This window comes from Syngnathus typhle, linkage group LG1 (assembly GCF_033458585.1).
Source record: "Syngnathus typhle isolate RoL2023-S1 ecotype Sweden linkage group LG1, RoL_Styp_1.0, whole genome shotgun sequence".
Taxonomy (NCBI): Eukaryota; Metazoa; Chordata; class Actinopteri; order Syngnathiformes; family Syngnathidae; genus Syngnathus; species Syngnathus typhle.
Window position 1 is genome coordinate 24,232,450 of NC_083738.1, and position 20,265 is coordinate 24,252,714.

Here is a 20,265-nt window from a genome sequence, read left to right on the forward strand (position 1 = left end):
ACTATGGTATTTATGAAGTCAGACACCGCTGCTTTAACGCAATTAGCTAGAACTTTTTGACGCATTCTTAAAATAAGCATGAAGAGGTAGGCAAAAAGTTTCACAGAATCTATTTAATGGGGCAACGTCGACGGAGAGGTAGGTCCAAAAAATTATATCGTAACCGATTACAAAAATCAGAATTTAATCACTGTGTACATTTCCAAAAAATGCATTTGTGACTTGACAAGGCAGTGGATAAAAAAAAAAAAGTTTTTTTTTTTAATTAGTATGAAAAATAACAATTTCAAAATTTCTTCTGGAAAAGTGCTTTAAAAAAGACAATATACATTTAGCTAATAAATATATTAAACAAATAAATACGCAAGGCTGACTGTACTTGTGAGCGTGACACTCTTGTAGTGTGTAGATATAATCTGCATCCCAATGTACATTTACTTTTGTCCATATCTGTAATCTGTGAGTTTAAAGCCACTCGGTGCAAAAATAATAAATAGATTCTGTACTGTAATGACTAAATAAAAAGACAACAGTGACCAATGACTTATGTTTGTGAGAAGCACTGCACACAAACTGGTGCGCAAATTGAAAGTGGTTTGAGACGGTCCACTGACACACCCGACCATTGCCATGGTAACCATGGACCTTTGCCAAATCTCAATCTTGAAAATACATGCAGTAAACAAGGAACTAGGCATTAAATGTACGCTATGTGTCGTGAAATGAAGTTTTCCCCCCATCGCCCTAGGAAAAAATAAAGTCTTAAAAAGTAAGTCAAGTGAGTGAGATGGGAAGAATGTAAGGAAGCCACATGGGGGGGGGGGGGGGGCTTGTTGACATTCACACCAGACTGTTGACCAGGCCTTTCTCGCACTCCTCGGCCAAGCACTTCCAACGCTGACGGTTCGTCTGGCAACCCTCCAGCAAAGGTGAACAGTAGTCAGACATGCCTGCCAAGGTCTGAGATTGAGGAAAATAAAATAGTGAGGGACAGTGACTGAAGAAGTACGCTGGATCAATAATCTGTTTCTCTATTGTGATCTTGTTAACAGAAATACATGACTGATTCAATAGAAAATTCTTACGCTTGTTATTGTGGTCAGTTTTGTGCACCGGAATAAGTGGTTTGTTTCTTTTTATGATTTTATCAATAACAAAAAATCAGGAATTATGGTATTTTCATTTTTTTTCCCCTTGGCGACAGTTTTTACTTGAAAATACAGATAAAACGCATACATTTCGTTTAACATCATATAATGAGTTATTATTACAGAAGGACCAAATTATGACATTGTCATGTTTCCAAAATTGATTTCAAACTTCTACATTACCTCGTACAACTGCGTGCAGATGGCGTCAATGAAGGAGACTTGCATGCTCGGAATCTTATCTCGCTTCTCTCGATTCATCAAGTCCTGAAATAAAATGAGATTGTAGCGTAATGGTAGCAAACAGATGCAGTTCCCGCTGATGTTGTTGCCTTACACTGGGCTCAATGTTCAATTCGAGTCTCTCCTTGTCCCCTTGTTCAAAGAACTCAGTCGCCACCAGCTCTGCGATCTGTGTGAGGGGAAAGCAAATGCAGACTTTCACCTTAAATAGAAACAGTTCCACAAAAAAATCAGAAGGCATTGTTTGTTATATATAAATAGTAGGTACAGAAGTAGGTGAAATTATAGTCTTGGTATTATGAGAAACAAAAATACAAGAAAAAAAAGTGAATTCAAATTTTCATGAAGAAAAAATATCTTGCATCCAAGAGCAAGAAAATTGGAATTTCACAAGAATAAAATTCTATTGCACAGCAAAACCCCAATTACCAACTCCACAAATCTAACATAAGAAAAACAAATGTAATTGATAAGAAAATCTTACTTTAATAAGAATGTCTCACCAAGGACAAAAATAAATTAGCTTGAATGTTGTTGTTTTTTTAATAGAATTTTTAAAATCCTTTTTTCCCCCCAGGCACAGCTAATTCAGTCTTATCAGAATCTTTTTTGTTGAGGGCGGTTGCAGAATTTTCTATTCCGAAAGCACTCTCATCATGTTATCAAATTTTCCCCCCACGAGGCTTGTGCTTTCTAACAAGCTGCTGACTAACAAAGATCACCAGGGAGATAAAATAGTTGGGACGCAGGTGCAAGGTGCCTTATGCAAAGCTAATTTTCTTTTTCTCTTGTGGTCCTTGCGGGAAAAAAAGATTAGAGATTAACGATGTTATGAATAAACCGTTTTTAATTGGAACCAGACTGAATTTTTAACAATGGGCAACTATAATTTAGATGAGAATGAGGTTGGAATTTTACAGGATAAATTTTGGAATATGAACCAACGCTCACATTAGTTTTTTTTCTTTTTTTAATTTCCACAAACAATTAAAAAAAATCATATGTTTAGGCACAATCTCTATTTTCTATATCTCTCTTACCCTCTTTTGCACCGGCCAAGGCTTTGTGATTGCTGATATATCACAAGCAGTCATCAGCATTGACCTAATGGAGACATGCAAAACCGGTGTGAATACATACGAATGAACCCAGATGACTTAACGTGTTCATCTCACCTAAGTAAGTCTCTATGGTGTTCATTTTCCCAAACAAACTGTCCGCTGTGCGTGAGCTCAAAGAACTCCTCACGTCTCCTGGGACAAAATGTTAACAAGGAATAAATTCGATAAGTCACATGAGACATTGCCTTCTCCCCCTCCTTCCGTTCTTCTGTATTTTCAGTGTTCTGTACCTACTTAATATACAGGGCCAGATCGGTGGATAAAATAGCTCTCTCAATCATCTTTAGAGTGCATTTGTACTCCTCCACGGAGAGGCCACTCAGGATCTGGTTGCCCTGAAACAGCCAGAGAATGAGAACCTTGTTTGTGTCATAACGGGAAGAGAATGGCCACCATGTATTGCGCTTACTGGACTGTTGAGGATCATGAGGCACTGGTCCAAATGGTGGTGCTCCATGGTGGAGTGGCAGTAAAGCTGTGCCAGTGGGTGCTCACTCCTGATAAATGAACACAGGTTAAATAGCCGGTGGATGACCGACAGGATTCTACCGGGACTCTTCTACAGCTTCTGTACCTTTGTATGTAGGAGTTGTTGACTCCTCTGTGGTCCAAATCATGGCAGAGCGTAGCGATCATCAGAGCCAGAACCTCTAAATCCGTAAGGTGATTCTGTCAGGAGTCAAATGCTAGCAACTTTGAATACTTGCTTTTTACTGGCTCGGGGAACGACGGAAATAGCCTCGACGATGGATGATTCATATGCTTGCTATGCTACTAACCTGCAAGCGGCCTGATTTAAGGAGGGCAAACATGCACTGGGCAGTGTTGAAAGCATGTCTCCAGTTGTGATAGGCCACGTTCTTCCTGTAGTTCTTCTTCACGCTCAAAATCCACTGGCATAAATTCTAAACAATGTAGAAGTTATTAATTTGTCACCCAGATGTGGAGTGGGTCGTTTCCGCTCTTGACGCCTACCGTGTGCTTCATGTGGAAGTTGTGCGCCAGATCCAGGTCGACAAACATGCGCACGGTACCCAACGTGGTTTCCGTGTCCGACAAGTCAAAGTCGCTGAAACCGAAGTCCAGGAGTCGCAGCGACTGGGCCGACGGAATCAAGGATGCCTGCCCAATGGACCAGGAGTTAATTAACCATTCCGACAATGTTTGACCAGCCACTGATCGGGTGAGGAAAGCAACTGTTGCAAATCGTTTTTGCCCTTACTTGAAAAAGTAATGCCCCCTTGTTGCGGGAATTTATTGGTTTTGGAAATCTGAAGTCTAGATCGCTGATAACACCAAGGTCCAATTTCTGGCAATATTTGTTGAATCAAGGAATCGGTTAAATGCCCACCTAAGTACTTGACAGACAAAGAGAAGTAGGCTCCAAGGTCTCAAAATAAAACCCACCTTACTACAATCCAAAGAAATTCAAGAACAAATGAGAAACAAAGAGATCAAAATGAAATAAAAACCACCTGATAATGATTTAAAAAAAGGAGGCTCCTCTCACAGTTGCCAAGAAACGTCCTGATGAGCCCCAAGACTATGAGAAATGGTCAATGGATTCTCAGATTTTAAACTTTTTAGAGGATTTTTGGCCTCTGATGTAAAAATGATAACATTTAACAAAAAGAACATGGTGATAACAGTCAAACGTGGTGGTGACGGTTTGATGGTGTGGGGTTGCTCTACTCTTTCAGGACCTGGACTACTAATGAAACAATAAATTCTGCGGTCTACCAAAAACATCTGCAGGTGAACATTCGGCTATCAGCTGGTGCCTTCAATCTCCAGTATGGCAAGAACCCCAAATACACAAACAAGCCCACCTCTGAAGATGTTGTGGTATGACTTCATCCAGACAGTTCATACTGAAAAAGCCTCCAATGAAAAGTGGGCCATAATTCCTCCACCGCAGTCCAAGACTCATCAGCAGTAATTGCAAACATTTGATTTCAGTTCTTGCTGCCAAGGATGATGCAACCAATTGTTTGCTTCAGGGGCAATTAACTTCATGGCATGGGGGCCAGATAGGTTTGGATCTTCCCCAACACCATAATTCAGAATGTACAAAATACATTTTGAAGGCACTCTTTGTTTTGTATCAGAGGATTCCAATTAAAAATAAATACCTGGAGCCTCTGGGACTCTTCTGCAGAAGCGGAAGCATGATATGAAAGGACCTGCAAAACACACCAGGGGCAGTTTCTGCAGTGATCTTCAGACGCCAGCGCTCGTGTATCAGAAGTTCTACTTAGGATCACCCTCGATAAAATTTCTGACAGGTACTGACCTCTAGAGTGACCTGCTGCTTGGCCATGGCTCTGGCCACGGTCTCGTACATCTGCGTGTTCTGGATGGCAAGGCCGCAAAAAATGGCAAAGGCCTCCAAGAACTGTTCGTCGTTCCTGTTGAACTGCTTTATGGTGCCCGACGTCTCGGCCATCTTGTTCACTAACTGGCAGCAACCTATAGACGTGAATATTTCTTTGATTTTTAAAATAATCAGGCTTTCTCTCTGTCAAACTTTCGAAACTACTCGAAACCCATCCTACCGATGACTTTGTCCTTCTTGCCATTCTTGATCGGAGTGCAGAGCAAACTCGTTATATCTTTCCTGGTGAGATATTGCTTTTCACACTGTCAGATAAAACAAAAGACATTACTTTGGTAAGTAGATGACAGTAACCTGAAAAATTGGTAAAATACAAACCGTTAAAGGGAACCGTTGATCTTTGCTGACATCAGCGATGTTGAGGGGCTGCATGGTGTTTTTAACATACTGAGCGTACATGTAGTTGATCTGGTTGACGCAAGAAGATTCTCTGAGGAGAGTTATAGCAAAATGTGAAATTACTTAATCATATTTTATCATAAACTTGATATTATGGATCAGCATTACTTTCCAAACAGGAAACCAACACAGTTTAGTTATAGGCAAAAAAATATGACTCTAAAATATAGTCGCGGAATTACTAAAAAAAACTGTTTTACAACCAGTTTGGCTTCATTTTTGTCAATTTTCTCATAATATAATTTTTTTTTTCTAAGGCTGACTTTCTCGTTCAATAATATTGAATTGAATAGTGTCGCCCTTTGTGTTGAAAGTAATTGCCTTACCTTTTGGAGGAATTAAAGCCTTCACCTTGCTCCTCATATTCCATATGAAAGACACTGGAAAATGGGTTCTGAAAAAGAAAAAGGCAAAAGTGAACTTCTCTTCCTTTTATTTCCTTTTTACAAGACATATCAACATTTTATTTCTTCCAGTTAAGCAATCAAGATGGTGCAATTTGGTCAAGTTACAAGCGACGATACATCACACATCAAGTCTTGCCAGATTGGGAGTTTAGTTCAACATTCCATGTCTTTCTTCTTCTCCCGCCCACCTTATAGGGACTTGTTTTTGCTCGACATGTGCTCACTAAAAGATTCTTTTCCCAATTTAACAGGATGTCAAAGATAAACGAATCACTTTTTTTTTTTTTTTTTATTGTGTAGGAAAACTTTGCTCCCCAGACTAACCCTCCCTCCCTTGGGTCATAAAAAGGGCTTTAAATAGAAAAAAAGATCCTCTAATGTTTGGATTTTACTTTAGGTCATTGGGAAGGCTAAGTAGTTTCTTGAAGGATGTTTTTCTCTAGTCCTGAAAACCAATGGTGGGGAACCTGCGGCCCGTGGCCCGGCATGCGGCCTGCCAGGGGTGTTTAGGGTCACTTTAGTGCTGACCTCCGTGGAGTCGTTGTCGGCAATGAAGACTGTGCAAGCTTGGGCCTGCATGAAGGATAGGATGGTTCCGGCAAACTTCCTCAGTAAAACCTCTAGACACTGCTGCTCCTCAAAAATAAGACTGGCCAGTTCCAGCAGCACCTGAGTAAATCATCCCCATAAAGAGTCTTCTTTATGTAAATGGCATAAACAATGTAGATTACAAAAAAGATTTTGAATTTCATTTAGCCGTACCTGATTACGTCGCGTTTCCAACTGTGACGTCTCGTACAGCTGCGCGTTGTGCAAAACGATGCCCGAAAATGCCAAATAGGCTGAGAAGTCCTGTTTTGAGAGAAAACCATCTTTCTTGTGATCTTCGAATTATCTTCTCATGAAATTACAACTTATTTAAAAGCATCCAGATGGAATGATTTAGCATACGTTGTTAGTGATGTCCCGAATATTCAGCGAGTAGTTACCGAATGTTCGACTCCTACTCACTGTCAAAATGTTTAAGAAACGATCTAATGTGAGTTTTGCATACTTTTTCATCCTGTTGGGTGAAGGCTCCATCTTTGCCATTTTTCTTATTGATAGCTTGAGCCACTCCGACAACCTGACAATGGATAGTTTAAATGGACTTTTTGTTACTGCTGTTCTGAGGTTATTTTTATTATATCATTGTACAATACTGTCATTACCTCGTCTTGATGGTTCTTGATAGGAAGGCACAAAATACTCTGCGTCTTGTAACCTGTGATCATATCGACTTCCGCGTTGAATCGAGGGTCCTGTGGGTTGGAAAACCAGAATGGGTATTGAAGTGGAAGTACACCTAAAAAGAAATCTTTACGGTAAAGTTGTATGTGCCTCATTAGTCTAAACATAGCATTAATATTGCATGTGTGGAATATGTGTTGAGCAGCTAAATTCACCCATTTTGATCAATCTCAGGTGGCGGCCATTTTGCCACTTGCTGTCGACTGAAAATGACATCACAGTTGTCAGCCAATCACAGCTCAGCTTCAGAAAACTGGTGAGCAATGAATGGTTGTGACCCGAGACCGGCAACTGTGATGTCATTTTCAGTCGAGTGGCAAAATGGCCGCCATCGCAGATCTCATTTTAGTTAGCATCAAAGCCTGTAGAGATGACATTGATTTAAATCTAATGTGGGTCCATTTTTTTGAGTTAAAGTTGATGTGGACTGACTGTAGCCTGTTTGAACGGGATTTAAAAAAAAAAAAAAAATCATAACCACAAAAAAGCAAGAGCACTCTCATAAAGAGGTGCACTAATTAGACAGGGCAATCAGAGGAACAACTACAGGAGAGTTGATGAAAGCGATGGCAGAATTCCGGGAAAACATTGCGATGTGCTTCCATCTCCATAATAGAGGGGAAAAAACATTCAAGCAATGTTTTGAATAAGCGTCAACGTTACCTCATACGCGTTGGGGATGTTGAGTGGTTGTCCCGTGGCGGCCACGTGACCCACAATGCCCTTGTTCCACTGCAGTCGAATGCTGCTGCTGGATGATTCCTCAAGCGTGGACCCCTCGGCCACGTCAAAGAGGCGGCTGATCAGAAACTTTGTGTTGGAGCTGTCCTCGCCCACCTGAAAGCCCAAACAAAATGTCTTGCTTTGGTGCCTTGCTCTTTTGATTAGACTCAACTCAGCATTCCCAAATTCACATTTTTTCTGCCATTATTCACAAAATGCATTTTTTATTTTTGTGCTCTGGACAATCTTGTGGCATTATGGAACCAAGGAATAATGTTAAAGTGAGTTTTTTTTTTTTTTAAATATAAAATTGCTTCTTTAACGCTGTCTTGTGGCATCTTAAGGCAACTATGCTAAAGTGGGTTGAGGATTTTGGTTTACCAAAGGTCGTACTTTGCTGCCATTTTCAGGTGTCTTGGTGTCAAGGAACTATGTTGAAGTGAGAAGCTGCATTTAGATAAAAATAGTGGTTTGCCACCATCTGGTGGGCATTTACAGGCAATTACAAAAGTCTTTCGGAGAGCATCAATTCCATAATATTTCTGCTATTTGCAACGTAGCACCAAATTGATCCGATTGGACAAAACATTGTGTTTTTAAGAGCGCAGTGCCCCGTCTCCCCCCACCAGAAATAGTGAGTAGCGGTCGGCAGCAATGAGCTCGTTGATGTGAAGGAAGATCTTGTGGCAGAGTGCTGTCACGTCCAGATGGCTCGAAACGTCCTTCACCAGCTCCAGTAGTCGAGCGCAACGATCACCCCGGTTACTGCCGCCGCTCCCCGCCTTGGCGCTTCCGCCGCCGGCGTCCCCGTCCGGCATCCCGGAGCCCCGCCGGGGGACGCTCTTGTGCTCCGCGTCGCTCAGAAACGTCACCGAGCCCTCCTCGTCCGTCACCACGATGGGCCGGAGAGGGCGGTCGAATTCGGAGGCGGAGATTTTGCGAACAGGAACGCCGGGAGGTTGGTTGGCGTTGGCCTCCGGAGAGTAATTGTCCGAAACGCTAAGGGCGGCAGGGTCCGTGGAGGACGGGTTGTCTTTGGAGGCGGACGGCGTGATGGCGTGGACGTGTTCGGCAAACCAGGCATTCACCATGTCCCTGTTAGCAGGACATACAAATCCAATCATTGACAGTTAACAAATCATAATCACAATATGAAGAGGACAGAATAGTGCAGCCTCCCTAACAAATCATCAATTTTGGAGGAACATCTTCAGTGTGTTCCATTGTTATTTTATTGCCTTGGAAATCCTTTTGGTATCCTTCTCCGGACTTCTACCTTTCAACAATGCGATCCATCAGACACAAATTCTCTGGAGACTGTGGCTTGTGCTGCAATTTGCAATTATAAAAAAATGTCAGGAAAACTTAATTGATTTTCATTTCAGAATTTTTGGTGTTAAGTTACTCTGATGATTAACTGTTGGCTGACTCCTATTTCTTATAATGTGATTAGTTAATTCTTAAGACAGCCACATCCGTTTTAAACGAATTCACACATTAACTCTTGCAACCTTCTCAGTTTTTTTTATTTACCCTCGTTAAGAGATTGGGGAAAAAATGTCAGTTGAGTTGGAGAGGTTATAAGGTCACATTGATGGTGCAGAAAGTTTTGAAATGGTTTATTTTTCATATAGCATCATAACCTGTCAGTTGAATAGGGGTGTGTCCATTTATTTCTCCCTACTGATTGGTCTAAAAAAGTAATTGATCACTTTTTAAGTGTTCTATTTTATTTTCAGATAAAAATGTTAAGTTGTCATATCTGACGAATATTACGTTTTCTCCCCCCCACCCACAAAATTAGCCATGACACATTTTTGTTCTTTAATATGCATTATTAAATGTGTCAATTGTTGAAAAAAAAACTGCTCATAATCAGAAGTGCACACATATTTGCCTTATCTAATTATCACGAGGACGCTTTGGAGAGCACACATTAAAACAGCATGCTGTAAAAGTTAATCATTGAATGACCCCCTGCACAATTTTCATGTAACACACACATTGCAAGTAGCACACCACCACTATAAAGTCTTGTTCAAAAAAAAAAAAAAAAAAACATGCACGCGCACGCACGTCGCTCGCTTTTTACCTGGACGCTTTCCGGACAAAGTAGGAGTGCGTGAAGTCGAGGTGGTCGTCCAACCACGCTTCCATCATGTCCTCCTCCATGGCGTGTCTCTGCCTCTATATATCCACAATAGCGCGACGGTCACCCATATGGAGGAGGAGGAATAGAAGAAAAAAAAAAAAGACAAATGCGCGGAAGCGAGCACGAAAAAGTAAACAACGTGTAACGCGCGCGAATCACAGGACGCCACTTTTTATTTCTTTTGTGTGTGTATGTGGAAATAGATACAGGGAAGAGAGGGAGGGAGGGAGAAAGAGATCAGTCAAACACTTCCTCTCTTGTCAAACATGCGGAGATAACGCAGATACTCAACCGGCTCCTACGGACGCGCAGTGGCGGAGCGTGGGGTTACAGGCGTCAGGGGCAAAGTCACCCACCCCACCTTCCACCCCAAACCACTCCTTCCATTGGACGGCCATTGGAGCGTCTCGAGTGTTTTCTTATGTAGGAGAGCGGGGAAAGAATTCAGAATGTTATGGTCAAAGACAAAAAAAAAGACATGAGAAAAAGAAATACAATAACAAAAGCATGTTGTAAAGTTAGGTTTAATTTAAAGATGACTTAAAGATCAATTTTATTAACTTTATATTATGGTGATATCCAACTTCGGTGAACTTGAAAATTACAGGTATTTCATTTTAGAAAAGCGGCTTAAGTGGGCTTATACTAGCAGGCCCTCCCCAAAAGGAACAAAAAACATGCCGTTTGCTAAAAGAAAAAAAAAGTTCTAAAAAATATCTGTGCAGTGATGTCAGATTTATGTGATGACCTGTTATATATCAGAAATTTTAATTGGTTCAAAGTAAATATCAACTTTTATTAAATGACATCACGTCATTTATTGGAATTTATTTAGTGGACCCAGTTTCTGTTTCTTGTCACATTCAGACTTTTTTTTCTCTCACAAAAACAGAACTTTATTCCAATAAAATAACAAAAAGATTGATTACAATTTTTAATTTGTTTTGTTTTGAGTTATTCACAGAATTTGGAATATTCTTGATAGAATTGTAATTTAATCGTAAATTTAAAAACATTCTGTATTATTTTTAACAGAATGTAGTTTTCATTTTATCCCTTGTATTACAGCTTCCAACCTTTTTATGGATTGCGTTGGATTGACTTTGGTCCCTCCAGATGGACATGTGCCCCCACCTCCCCCCGCCAGTGGTGTTCCCTTACTGGCAGATGGTGGCTCACTGTCCCTGGAGGGATGGGAAGAGGGATCATCGCATCGGTGGGGGTGGAGGTGGTTGGGACATTATATCTGCAGGGACCCCCCATTTAAGGAGTCAATTTATTGCTGATGAGCGTTTAACCCTTTTGAAAACTTTGACTTGATAGATGAGAATCAACAAAGTAGCAAGCATACTGGTTGTGTTTTATTAATTACTGTGTGTATATATTTGTTAGCTTTATGCATAATAATACCAATATAATCTATGAGAGTGTTCTAAAATGGGGCTTGGCCTGATAAGTGACGTGGGTGCCAGTGAATACATTTTATATATTTTTAAGAATAAAATATGACTTTATTCTCATTGCATTTTATGTAATAAAAGAATAATCTTTAATTATATATTTTCCTCCTCACAAAATTACTTGCCAGTTATTTGTCCTTATATTTTGCCCTCACATGAATTTCTTTCTTGTAATTATCTCCTCAAAACTACACAATTTTCTCATTAAAGATTTTATATGCCATTGATCATCATCAAAGGGAATTTTATGGATTCTTATTTTGTTACTTTTTTATCGTTATTTAAACTTATAATAAAACAACTTTTTATTATGTAGATATCTTTCCTCAAAACTTCAAATGGAGCTTTTTTTTCTTGAAATCATTTTTTGTCTCAATCTAAAAGAATTTTCCTTCAGAAAAGTACAACAGGCCGGATCAAACCCCCGCTCTGATGGCTGCAAAGGTTTGACCAAATCCAGACACACGTGTCTGTGCAATGTCAAACAAAAGTAAATGTCACAGGAAGAGCACACGAGGCAACAAGTGCTCATTCCTTTGCCGAGATCATCTGGGAAGTCATTTCCTGCCTACGCTTACACTCATCAAAACACTCCAGCACGATCGACCAAAAAGCCTTTCCCACGAAATCATGTACTACAATTGATGCCATATTGTTTATACAAAGAATGAGCAATCGAAGGCAGCAGTCCGTGACTCCACTCTGAGTGACCCACGTGATTAATTCCACCACCCCCAAAAATGAAACAAACCCAAAAAAGGATTTGAATTTTAATCAAGAGTTCTTGCAAAAACGCAAATAAACTGTGAAAAACATGCTAAATTGGGCAAGACCCGGAAAAACAGAAAATATTTTAAAATTGCTGGGGGAAAATGTGGGAAAACAATCTGAATTTGCGAATCCGTGGAAACCGAATTACGAATATGCAGGGTTGATTGTAGTCTTAAGTTGTAATATCACCATTCACCACTTGATGGCATATGTTGTTTAGTTACTCTTAAACCGGATCTTACACTGACTGCCCTGTCCACCTAAATTATTTTGCCGATTTAGAATAATATTCAAGACATAGTACCGCAAGCAAATCCAACAATCACAACTTTATTTGTCTCTATTTAAAAGAAATAGCAATTTGTGTGAATTGTGTGCAAATATGCAGCGATGTGTATTTGTCAGAACTTGGCCACAGCGTAGTCTATTTTGCACAACGCTGAAAAAAAGCCGACGCTCCTCTTCCGGCGTTTGCTCATTACCTGATACGGTTCCACCGGTTGACTAACAATCCGCAGGCTTCGGTATTTTCAATGCAATCCCTGCAGATATATCAACGGCATGTGGGAGGAATGTGAACACAAATACCACACATGCTTAAATGTCGTGTTTTATTCGTATGATCTTACCATTTTGACGGTTTGTAAGGGTGTCCTAATTTATGTGTCTTCAGGGCGGAAATAGATAAGAGCGGTTTTAGCCAGTGATAAACACTCTTGTCATTTTACAAAAATGTATCTTTATGATAAATTTTGTTGACGTTTTCAGAAAACAATGGCTTATTTTATGAGACTGAGGACTTCTTTTCATGTAATAAGTTGTAAAGGTTGGCTCAACTCTGATTTAGTCTGAAAAGCCAATGTAGGAAAACCACATGATGAGTTGTTGTTGTTTTTTTGTTGGAATATTTCACAATATGATACATTTAAAATGACTGCCACCAATGATATTGTTAGTAATAATATTCAAAGTCAGGGCATTTACTCCCATTATTATTGCTGCTTTGCCAGTAACCATGACAACAACACAAGGCAGGAGGTGCTCATCAAATTTGCTTTGTGATTCGATCCATGTGAAACTTCTGCAAGAGAAAACAAAACATGAAGTCATTTATTATGTACATAACCAGAACGGGCCATGGACACTTTATGTATGACTTACGCGAGCCATCCACAAAAATGTAAGATGTGTCTATGTTAAAGCCCGTGAGGTTGTCGGCGGCGTCCACCAGAACGCTCGCGATGGCGCTGTTGTTGGGCACCGAGCCAGATTCAAAAGTTATATCCATGTTGTTGATGATGGAGCCATTACTGCCAAACGGAAGAGACACACTTGTACACCTTCTATTTATATTCTCATCATTTTTATTTTTGATACCCGTACCTAAAATTGTATCTGCTACTAGCTCATCCTTAATTATGATTAATGCCATGAACACCTTAAGCAATAACCAACCTGAATGAAACCACGTCCAAGGTTCGGAATGAAGTGAATTTCGATTGGTACCGTGGTTCAAGCTGTGGAAAAACAAAAAAGAGGTACAGATGTCATCCTACAAGAAAAATGTCGGAATTCTTAACATTTTGTACATTTAAAAGTCAAATACCGATGAAGTTATGTGAGGTCAATGTCATTTACAAGAAATACCATCTTTTATTTGTTACAAGTTGCAATGTAATTACGCTGGTCAAGTCATTTCACTAGAAAAATGTCATCATTTTTATCCATTGGTTATTTTTTTAATTTGTTTTAAATGGTTTTATATATGAGTGACTTAGCTCAGGTGTTTACCGTTGTTTTGATAACAAATGCTCGAATGCCAAATGCTGCTGTAGATGAATCCAACAAGTCCGTGGTGAACCGCTCTCCCGCCGATCGGAAGGTCACCCGTCGCGTCGTGAGCGCCTCGACGGTAGTTGTCGTCGGTGCGACAGTGGTTGTGACTGTAAAATAACAGTCGCAGAACATTAAGCGGATGAATCCAGGAGTGGATCCGGGCTGGATGGGCGATAGCTATTACCAAGAAGTTGTATGGACTGCTCATCAAAGTCCAGGTTGAAATTGTTGTTGGGGTCAGCCACGGCCACTTGTAACGTTTCGACCACGTCGTCTTCGCTGGGAATTGCTTCATCTGTTAGGGTGTTATTGTTGAACTCGATGGCCACGTCCGCCTCAGTGTTTTCCATCCGGACCCGGGCCACGGCGGGCCTGTGTTAGCAATGTGTTATTGACATTATGAGACGACATTTGCATCAATTCAGAGGTGACATTACCTGAAGCCTCTAACGACACAGTTGCTGTAGGTTCTGTACCTCCTTCTGTATATCAAGTCGTACTGTGGTGAGAATGCAAATGTTACTGTAGCTTCTGTGATGCCCAACAACTAAACACCAAACCAACATTGTACTCACCACTGAAAAGACATCTTGAGCAAGCGCAATGAATTGTGGACTCTCGGGGTTAGCATATTCTGGTACATATGGTACAAGCAGTACTGCAACAACCCTGACAACAACGATAATAACAACCGGAGGCGGTGGAAGGGTTGTGGTAGTTGTTGTTGCTGTGGTTGTGGTAGATAGAGTGGTTTTGTTTATCGCACTAGTTGTTGTTGCACCTCTGGTTGTTGTTGCTATTGTGTGTCTGCTAGTTGTTGAGAGTCGGGTTGTCATTTTTATTCTAGGTGTTGTTCCTTTACTTGCAGATGAAACTCCCGTGGTTGTGGCACCGTCAGTTGTTGTCGGTGCGACAGTGGTTGTGACTGTAAAATAACAGTCGCAGAACATTAAGCGGATGAATCCAGGAGTGGATCCGGGCTGGATGGGCGATAGCTATTACCAAGTTGTATGGACTGCTCATCAAAAGCCACGGTGAAATTGTTGTTGGGGTCAGCCACGGCCTCTTGTAACGTTTCGACCACGGCGTCTCCGCTGGGAATTGCTTCATCTGTTAGGGTGTTATTGTTGAACTCGATGGCCACGTCCGCCTCAGTGTTTTCCATCCGGACCCGGGCCACGGCGGGCCTGTGTTAGCAATGTGTTATTGACATTATGTGACGACATTTGCATCAATTCAGAGGTGACATTACCTGAAGCCTCTAACGACACAGTTGCTGTAGGTTGGGTACCTCCTTCTGTATATAAAGTCGTACTGTGGTGAGAATGCAAATGTTACTGTAGCTTCTGTGTTGCTTAACAACTAAACACCAAACCAACATTGTACTCACCACTGAAAAGACTTGTTGAGCAAGCGCAATGAATTGTGGACTCTCGGGGTTAGCCAATTCTGGTACATATGTTACAAACAGTACTGCAACAACCCTGACAACAACGGTAATAACAACCGGAGGCGGTGGAAGGGTTGTGGTAGTTGTTGTTGCTGTGGTTGTGGTAGATAGAGTGGTTTTGTTTATCGCACTAGTTGTTGTTGCACCTCTGGTTGTTGTTGCTACTGTGTGTCTGCTAGTTGTTGAGAGTCGGGTTGTCATTTTTATTCTAGGTGTTGTTCCTTTACTTGCAGATGAAACTCCAGTGGTTGTGGCACCGTCAGTTGTTGTCGCTACTCCGGTTGTTGTCTCCACTTCAGCTTTTGTTGCACCTTTGGTTGTTGTTGCTACTGTGGGTCTACTAGTTGTTGCGAGTCCGGTTGTCATTTTTATTCTAGTTGTTGTTCCTTCACTTGCAGTTGAAACTCCAGTGGTTGTGGCACCGTCAGTTGTTGTCACTACTGCGGTTGTTGTCTCCACTTCAGGTTTTGGTATTCCCGTTGTTGTGTCTCCAGTTGTAGTTAACTCTCCAGTAGTTGTTGCACCAACAATTGTTGTCACTGCTCCGGTTGTCGTCTCTTCAATGGTTGTTGTCGCTGTTCCAGTTGTTGTTTCTATTTCAGTTGTTGTTTCTCCAGTTGCAGTTGAAACTCCAGTGGTTGTTGCGCCATCAGTTGTTACCGCTATTCCGGTTGTTGTCTCCACTTCAGTAGTCGCTATTCCTGTTGCAGTTAAAACTCCAGTAGTTGTTGCACCACCCGTTGTTTCTACTCCGGTTGTGGTCTCCAGTTCAGTTGTCGCTACTCCTGTTGTTGGCTCCACTTCAGCTGTTGGTGTTCCGGTTGTTGCTTCTTCAGTTGTAGTTAAAACTCCAGTAGTTGTTGTACCATCAGTTGTTGCCACTGCTCCGGTTGTCGTCTCTACTATAGTTGTTGTCGCTATTCCGGTTGTTGTTTCTTCACTTCCAGTTGTTGTTTCTTCACTTGCAGTTGAAACACCAGTGGTTGTTGCACCATCAGTTGTCGTCGCTACTCTGGTTGCTGTCTCCACTTTAGCTGTCGGTGTTCCGGTTGTTGCTTCTTCAGTTGTAGTTAAAACTTCGGTAGTTGTTGTACCATCAGTTGTTGCCACTGCTCCGGTTGTCGTCTCTACTATAGTTGTTGTCACTATTCCGGTTGTTGTTTCTTCACTTCCAGTTGTGGTTTCTTCACTTGCAGCTGAAACACCAGTGGTTGTTACATCGTCAGTTGTCGTCGCTACTCTGGTTGCTGTCTCCACTTTAGCTGTTGGTGTTCCGGTTGTTGCGTCTCCAGTTTTAGTTGACTCTCCAGTAGTTGTTGCACCAACAGTTGTCCCTGCTCCGGTTGTCATCTCCACTATGGTTGTTGTCGGCATTCCGGTTGTTGTTTCTGTTCCAGTTGTTGTTTCTCCAGTTACAGATGTAACTCCGGTGGTTGTTGCACCACCAGTTTTAGTTGTAACAACTTGAGTGAAGATGTGAATATGAGAAAGATTAGTAGTAGTAGTTATAAAGTGATCAGTTATTTTCTTCATACCATGGCATACTTACCATGAAACAGTAGCAAAACTGATAACCATGGCGCAGCACTCATCGTTTCTCTCCTAGAACCTGCAAAATGTAAACACTTACTATATCAAGTCAGGCACTTTTTGCAGTTACGGACGAGTAACAATTAGATATATATTTCCAGTTCTATCTGGTATAAATGACTGAGAATATTATCGTTTTCCCGTTAAACAATATCATGATGATTTTTATTTTTTTATTTTACAAAAGATGTGGATTCATGTTAATATGCTATATAGCAGTCGCCCCTAATCACAGGGCTACTCAAACCAAAGAAAAACAAAAAAACATTCACAGCACTTCCATTTTATATATTAGCCAAGGCTTAAAAGTAGTATCATACAACAGCCTGTAGTTAGAACTAACAATAAGATATTTGTCTGCTTGAGGAAACCCCTGGTGTAGCTAAAGCACTATTTAAGTCTTCTGCAATTAGGGCAATTTTTATGTAATATTGGGGAAATACGTACCCCAAACCCTGCAAATGACAAATCCACTTGGAAGTTGTTTGTTGACTTTCCCTCGGGTGACGAATGGTGATTATAAGAGCAAATCCAATCCCTAATATGTATAAAATTGTAGGTGTCAGGCAAATTCCTCATACCTCATTCCTCTATCACTTTTCAGGAGACCCCAAAAATGGCAAATTTGTTCAACCATTGACATTGATTGCATTGTGAACAAGAGCAAAAACAATTCAACACCTTAGTCTGTTAATAATCTCTAAAAATAATCTAACAATACCCACACTCGCGGACTGACAAATCCATCCAAATACCATTTAAAAAACAATAAAAAATATTACAAAATCATTACAGTTTATATCTAATTAGATATTAATAAAATATTTCATGTAAAACAATACCCACACATGCAGACTGACAAATCCTAATAAGTAACAAATCAATTGTGGTTTTAAATGAATTACATTCTATACAAATGTTATTTTATAAATTTTATTTTACATTTGATAAAAATGCAGTAACAAATTCCCTTACCTATATGCCAAATTTTCAAAATACCACTTAAAAAACAAAGTGTAAAAGTGTTTTTGAATGTTAACAATTTTTACCACTTTTACAAAATAAAGAAAAATCTATTATAAAATCTTGAAACATAATAAACACCTACCTGTTGCCTTTTGTTGTGTTTTAAAATTTTGATACCTGCATAATTACAAAACAGATGTTTGTGTGTGGGTTTGTCTAACCTGCTGTGTTGCTCAGTCCTAATGTGGAGCTGTATATGGGGAGGAAGGTGAAAGAGAAGTGACACCGGTCAAAACTTTTGTTTGTTTCGTGGCATCAAGTGATGTCGAAAGAAATAACAAAAAAAACAGGTTCCTTCCATAGACAAGTTTGAGCATTCCATTTGCCTTAGCATTTCCGTAATTTCTCTCATATCCTGGTTGTCGTCCAGTTGTTTTATACTTGTCCTTGTTTTGTTTTCTTGTTTTTATTTGCTTCTTGTTTTTATTTGCCATGTAGCACTTTGAGATTCCTCCGAATATAAAGTGCGTTATAAATATAATTCATTATTATTATTATTATTAATGCTTAATAATATTTTACCAGTACATTTATTTAATTTTTAGTTGATTATTGATCAATATTTTTTCAACAGTTTTTTTTTTTTATTTAACAGTGAATATTTCAAATGACAAATCTTTATAATCCAACTTGTTCATTTTTTAAAAAATACTTTTCAACCAATTTTTCATTTCTTTGTCTTATTCATGTTTTTCAAGAAAGTGGACATATTCTCAAATGAATTTACAATTTAGTTTTTTTACGTTGATTTTAGAAATGTGGAATATATGCTTGCTAACTATCTTTAATTGACAGTTCCGTTTTGTTTCTTTTTTTAAATTTTGCATTAACTTTATAGCATTCATATATTTCAATGCAAAATATTCTGGCTGCTTCCAGTTGATTTAAAACTAACAATTTTAAAGTTTAAAGATTTAAAGTGAGTGATTTAAAGTTTGACATGTTTTGATTTATTTAAATTTGATTTATAAATATGTCAATAATTGATATTTAAGTTTCAAGAATTTTGTTATGTTGAATATGTTATCAGGTTAAAAGATATGCCTTTTGTTTTCTTTCGAATCTATTTTTAGTTCCAGATAACGAAAACCAGTCCTGATATGTTTCCAAAAGGTGCTTGTCCATACATGTTTGGAAATGTTGAAAAAAGTAAAAAAAATACAGAAAATGATAACTCCATAGTACAATAGAACATAAAAAGGAAGAAATAAAAAATTATATTGCATGATAATTTGCCCTTTATCGTAAATTCACATTTGTTCAAAAGGGAGTAGAAGGAAGTCTAAACTTATCTGACTCTACCCCTTGTAACTACATGTTTCTCTTAGATTCTGCCAAAAAGTTTGACTATAGTCAAATATATATTAAAAAAAATAAAAAATGATAGCGATCAACCAACGTCAAAGCTTTGTATTTTCATTTGACGCCCTACACACAATGGCATTGTCCACATGTCTGGCATATTTACCTCTTGCATATTTTTGGGTGTCTGACTGCTGATTAACATCTCACTGACTCGCTGTATCATCGCGCCTGCCATCTGTACAACTGCTCCCCCCCCAACCGCCTTTCTTTCATGACGTGGTGTCCTCTGGCGCAATGATTAGCAATAGATAATCTGACCGACACACCCGCAAAATAAATACAGCGAAAATGGCAAGAACATTCACAATTTTGCCGACAGAATGAAAACCCACAGCTAATCGCATGTACAGTAGCTGTGAATGAAGGTAACCTGAGATCCAACCACGGAGTCTGGTGAGCAACAACGGAGGCTTAATGAGGTCTGGCCTTGGATGACATTTGAGACTAGAAAGTCAAGAAGCATGATTATCAGGAAAGGCAACAGTTTAATTTGCTCATACAAGTCATTGTATCCATCAAGGACAATCACATCAAGTGTTTGGGAAAATGGCGTGATTAGTCACTGGAGGACAAAAACACTGCCCACAGCACTGAGAAACAATTTGAGGGATGGCTGGAGAATATCGAGAAAGCCGGATTCTCACTAACAACACCTTAGCAGGTGGTTCGGAATGCAATTTGCATTGTCGGAGCATCTAGAATAGAATAGATCTTTATTGTCATTGTCACACATGTACAACGAAATTTAAAAAGTGCCAACCGATCAGCGCATGAGATAAAAAAAATAAATAGAATAAAAAGATACAAGCTAAAAACCCACAGACATAATCATTTACGTTTAGCGGCATTCAATGTGACTACCGCTGTAGGGTAAAAACTGTTGCCGACT

At 39.7% G+C, this 20,265-nt stretch overlaps 2 protein-coding genes across 5 annotated transcripts; both read right to left on the minus strand.

Annotated features, from left to right (window-relative positions):
- Nucleotides 1-64: 64 nt before the first annotated feature.
- Nucleotides 65-12,552, minus strand: pde5ab (phosphodiesterase 5A, cGMP-specific, b). Its single transcript, XM_061278616.1, has 22 exons — nt 9,819-12,552; nt 8,353-8,821; nt 7,667-7,840; nt 6,925-7,014; nt 6,768-6,839; nt 6,476-6,565; nt 6,242-6,382; nt 5,633-5,700; nt 5,226-5,337; nt 5,068-5,152; nt 4,806-4,981; nt 4,645-4,695; nt 3,488-3,634; nt 3,292-3,417; nt 3,087-3,181; nt 2,922-3,009; nt 2,747-2,847; nt 2,567-2,644; nt 2,432-2,495; nt 1,486-1,560; nt 1,332-1,415; nt 65-960 (listed from the first exon to the last, which is right to left on the minus strand). Exons 1-22 carry the CDS (start codon nt 9,896-9,898, stop codon nt 841-843), a joined length of 2,586 nt encoding a protein of 861 aa, XP_061134600.1. The 5' UTR covers nt 9,899-12,552; the 3' UTR covers nt 65-840.
- A 154-nt stretch (nt 12,553-12,706) lies between these two features.
- LOC133154123 (mucin-5AC-like) lies at nt 12,707-18,321 on the minus strand. Of its 4 annotated transcripts, none has more exons than XM_061278586.1 (13): nt 18,173-18,321; nt 17,433-17,523; nt 16,945-17,004; nt 15,336-16,858; nt 15,198-15,259; nt 14,948-15,132; nt 14,521-14,870; nt 14,383-14,444; nt 14,130-14,317; nt 13,901-14,052; nt 13,565-13,626; nt 13,271-13,419; nt 12,707-13,190 (listed from the first exon to the last, which is right to left on the minus strand). In XM_061278586.1, the coding sequence occupies exons 3-13, from the start codon at nt 16,985-16,987 to the stop codon at nt 13,102-13,104; spliced, it is 2,865 nt and encodes a 954-aa protein (XP_061134570.1). In that variant the 5' UTR covers nt 16,988-17,004; nt 17,433-17,523; nt 18,173-18,321; the 3' UTR covers nt 12,707-13,101. The 4 variants fall into 4 exon arrangements, with proteins under 4 accessions (XP_061134570.1, XP_061134560.1, XP_061134589.1 ...); XM_061278576.1 differs by having other exon boundaries at nt 18,094-18,251; XM_061278605.1 differs by lacking the exon at nt 17,433-17,523 and having other exon boundaries at nt 18,173-18,289.
- Nucleotides 18,322-20,265: the final 1,944 nt, after the last annotated feature.

Bases quoted from the DNA above. Each gene is read 5' to 3' on its own strand.
- LOC133154123 (XM_061278586.1), bottom strand. From the start codon at position 16,987: ATGAGTGCTGCGCCATGGTTATCAGTTTTGCTACTGTTTCATG. The intron at 14,053-14,129 runs GTAATAGCTATC...GTTATTTTACAG, and splicing joins GCAGTCCATACAACTTCTTG to TCACAACCACTGTCGCACCG. The intron at 13,627-13,900 runs GTAAACACCTGA...GTTTTTCCACAG, and splicing joins CATTTGTTATCAAAACAACG to CTTGAACCACGGTACCAATC.
- pde5ab (XM_061278616.1), bottom strand. From the start codon at position 9,898: ATGGAGGAGGACATGATGGAAGCGTGGTTGGACGACCACCTCGACTTC. The intron at 6,840-6,924 runs GTAATGACAGTA...ATCCATTGTCAG, and splicing joins TCAAGAACCATCAAGACGAG to GTTGTCGGAGTGGCTCAAGC. The intron at 6,566-6,767 runs GTATGCAAAACT...CTCTCAAAACAG, and splicing joins TCACCCAACAGGATGAAAAA to GACTTCTCAGCCTATTTGGC.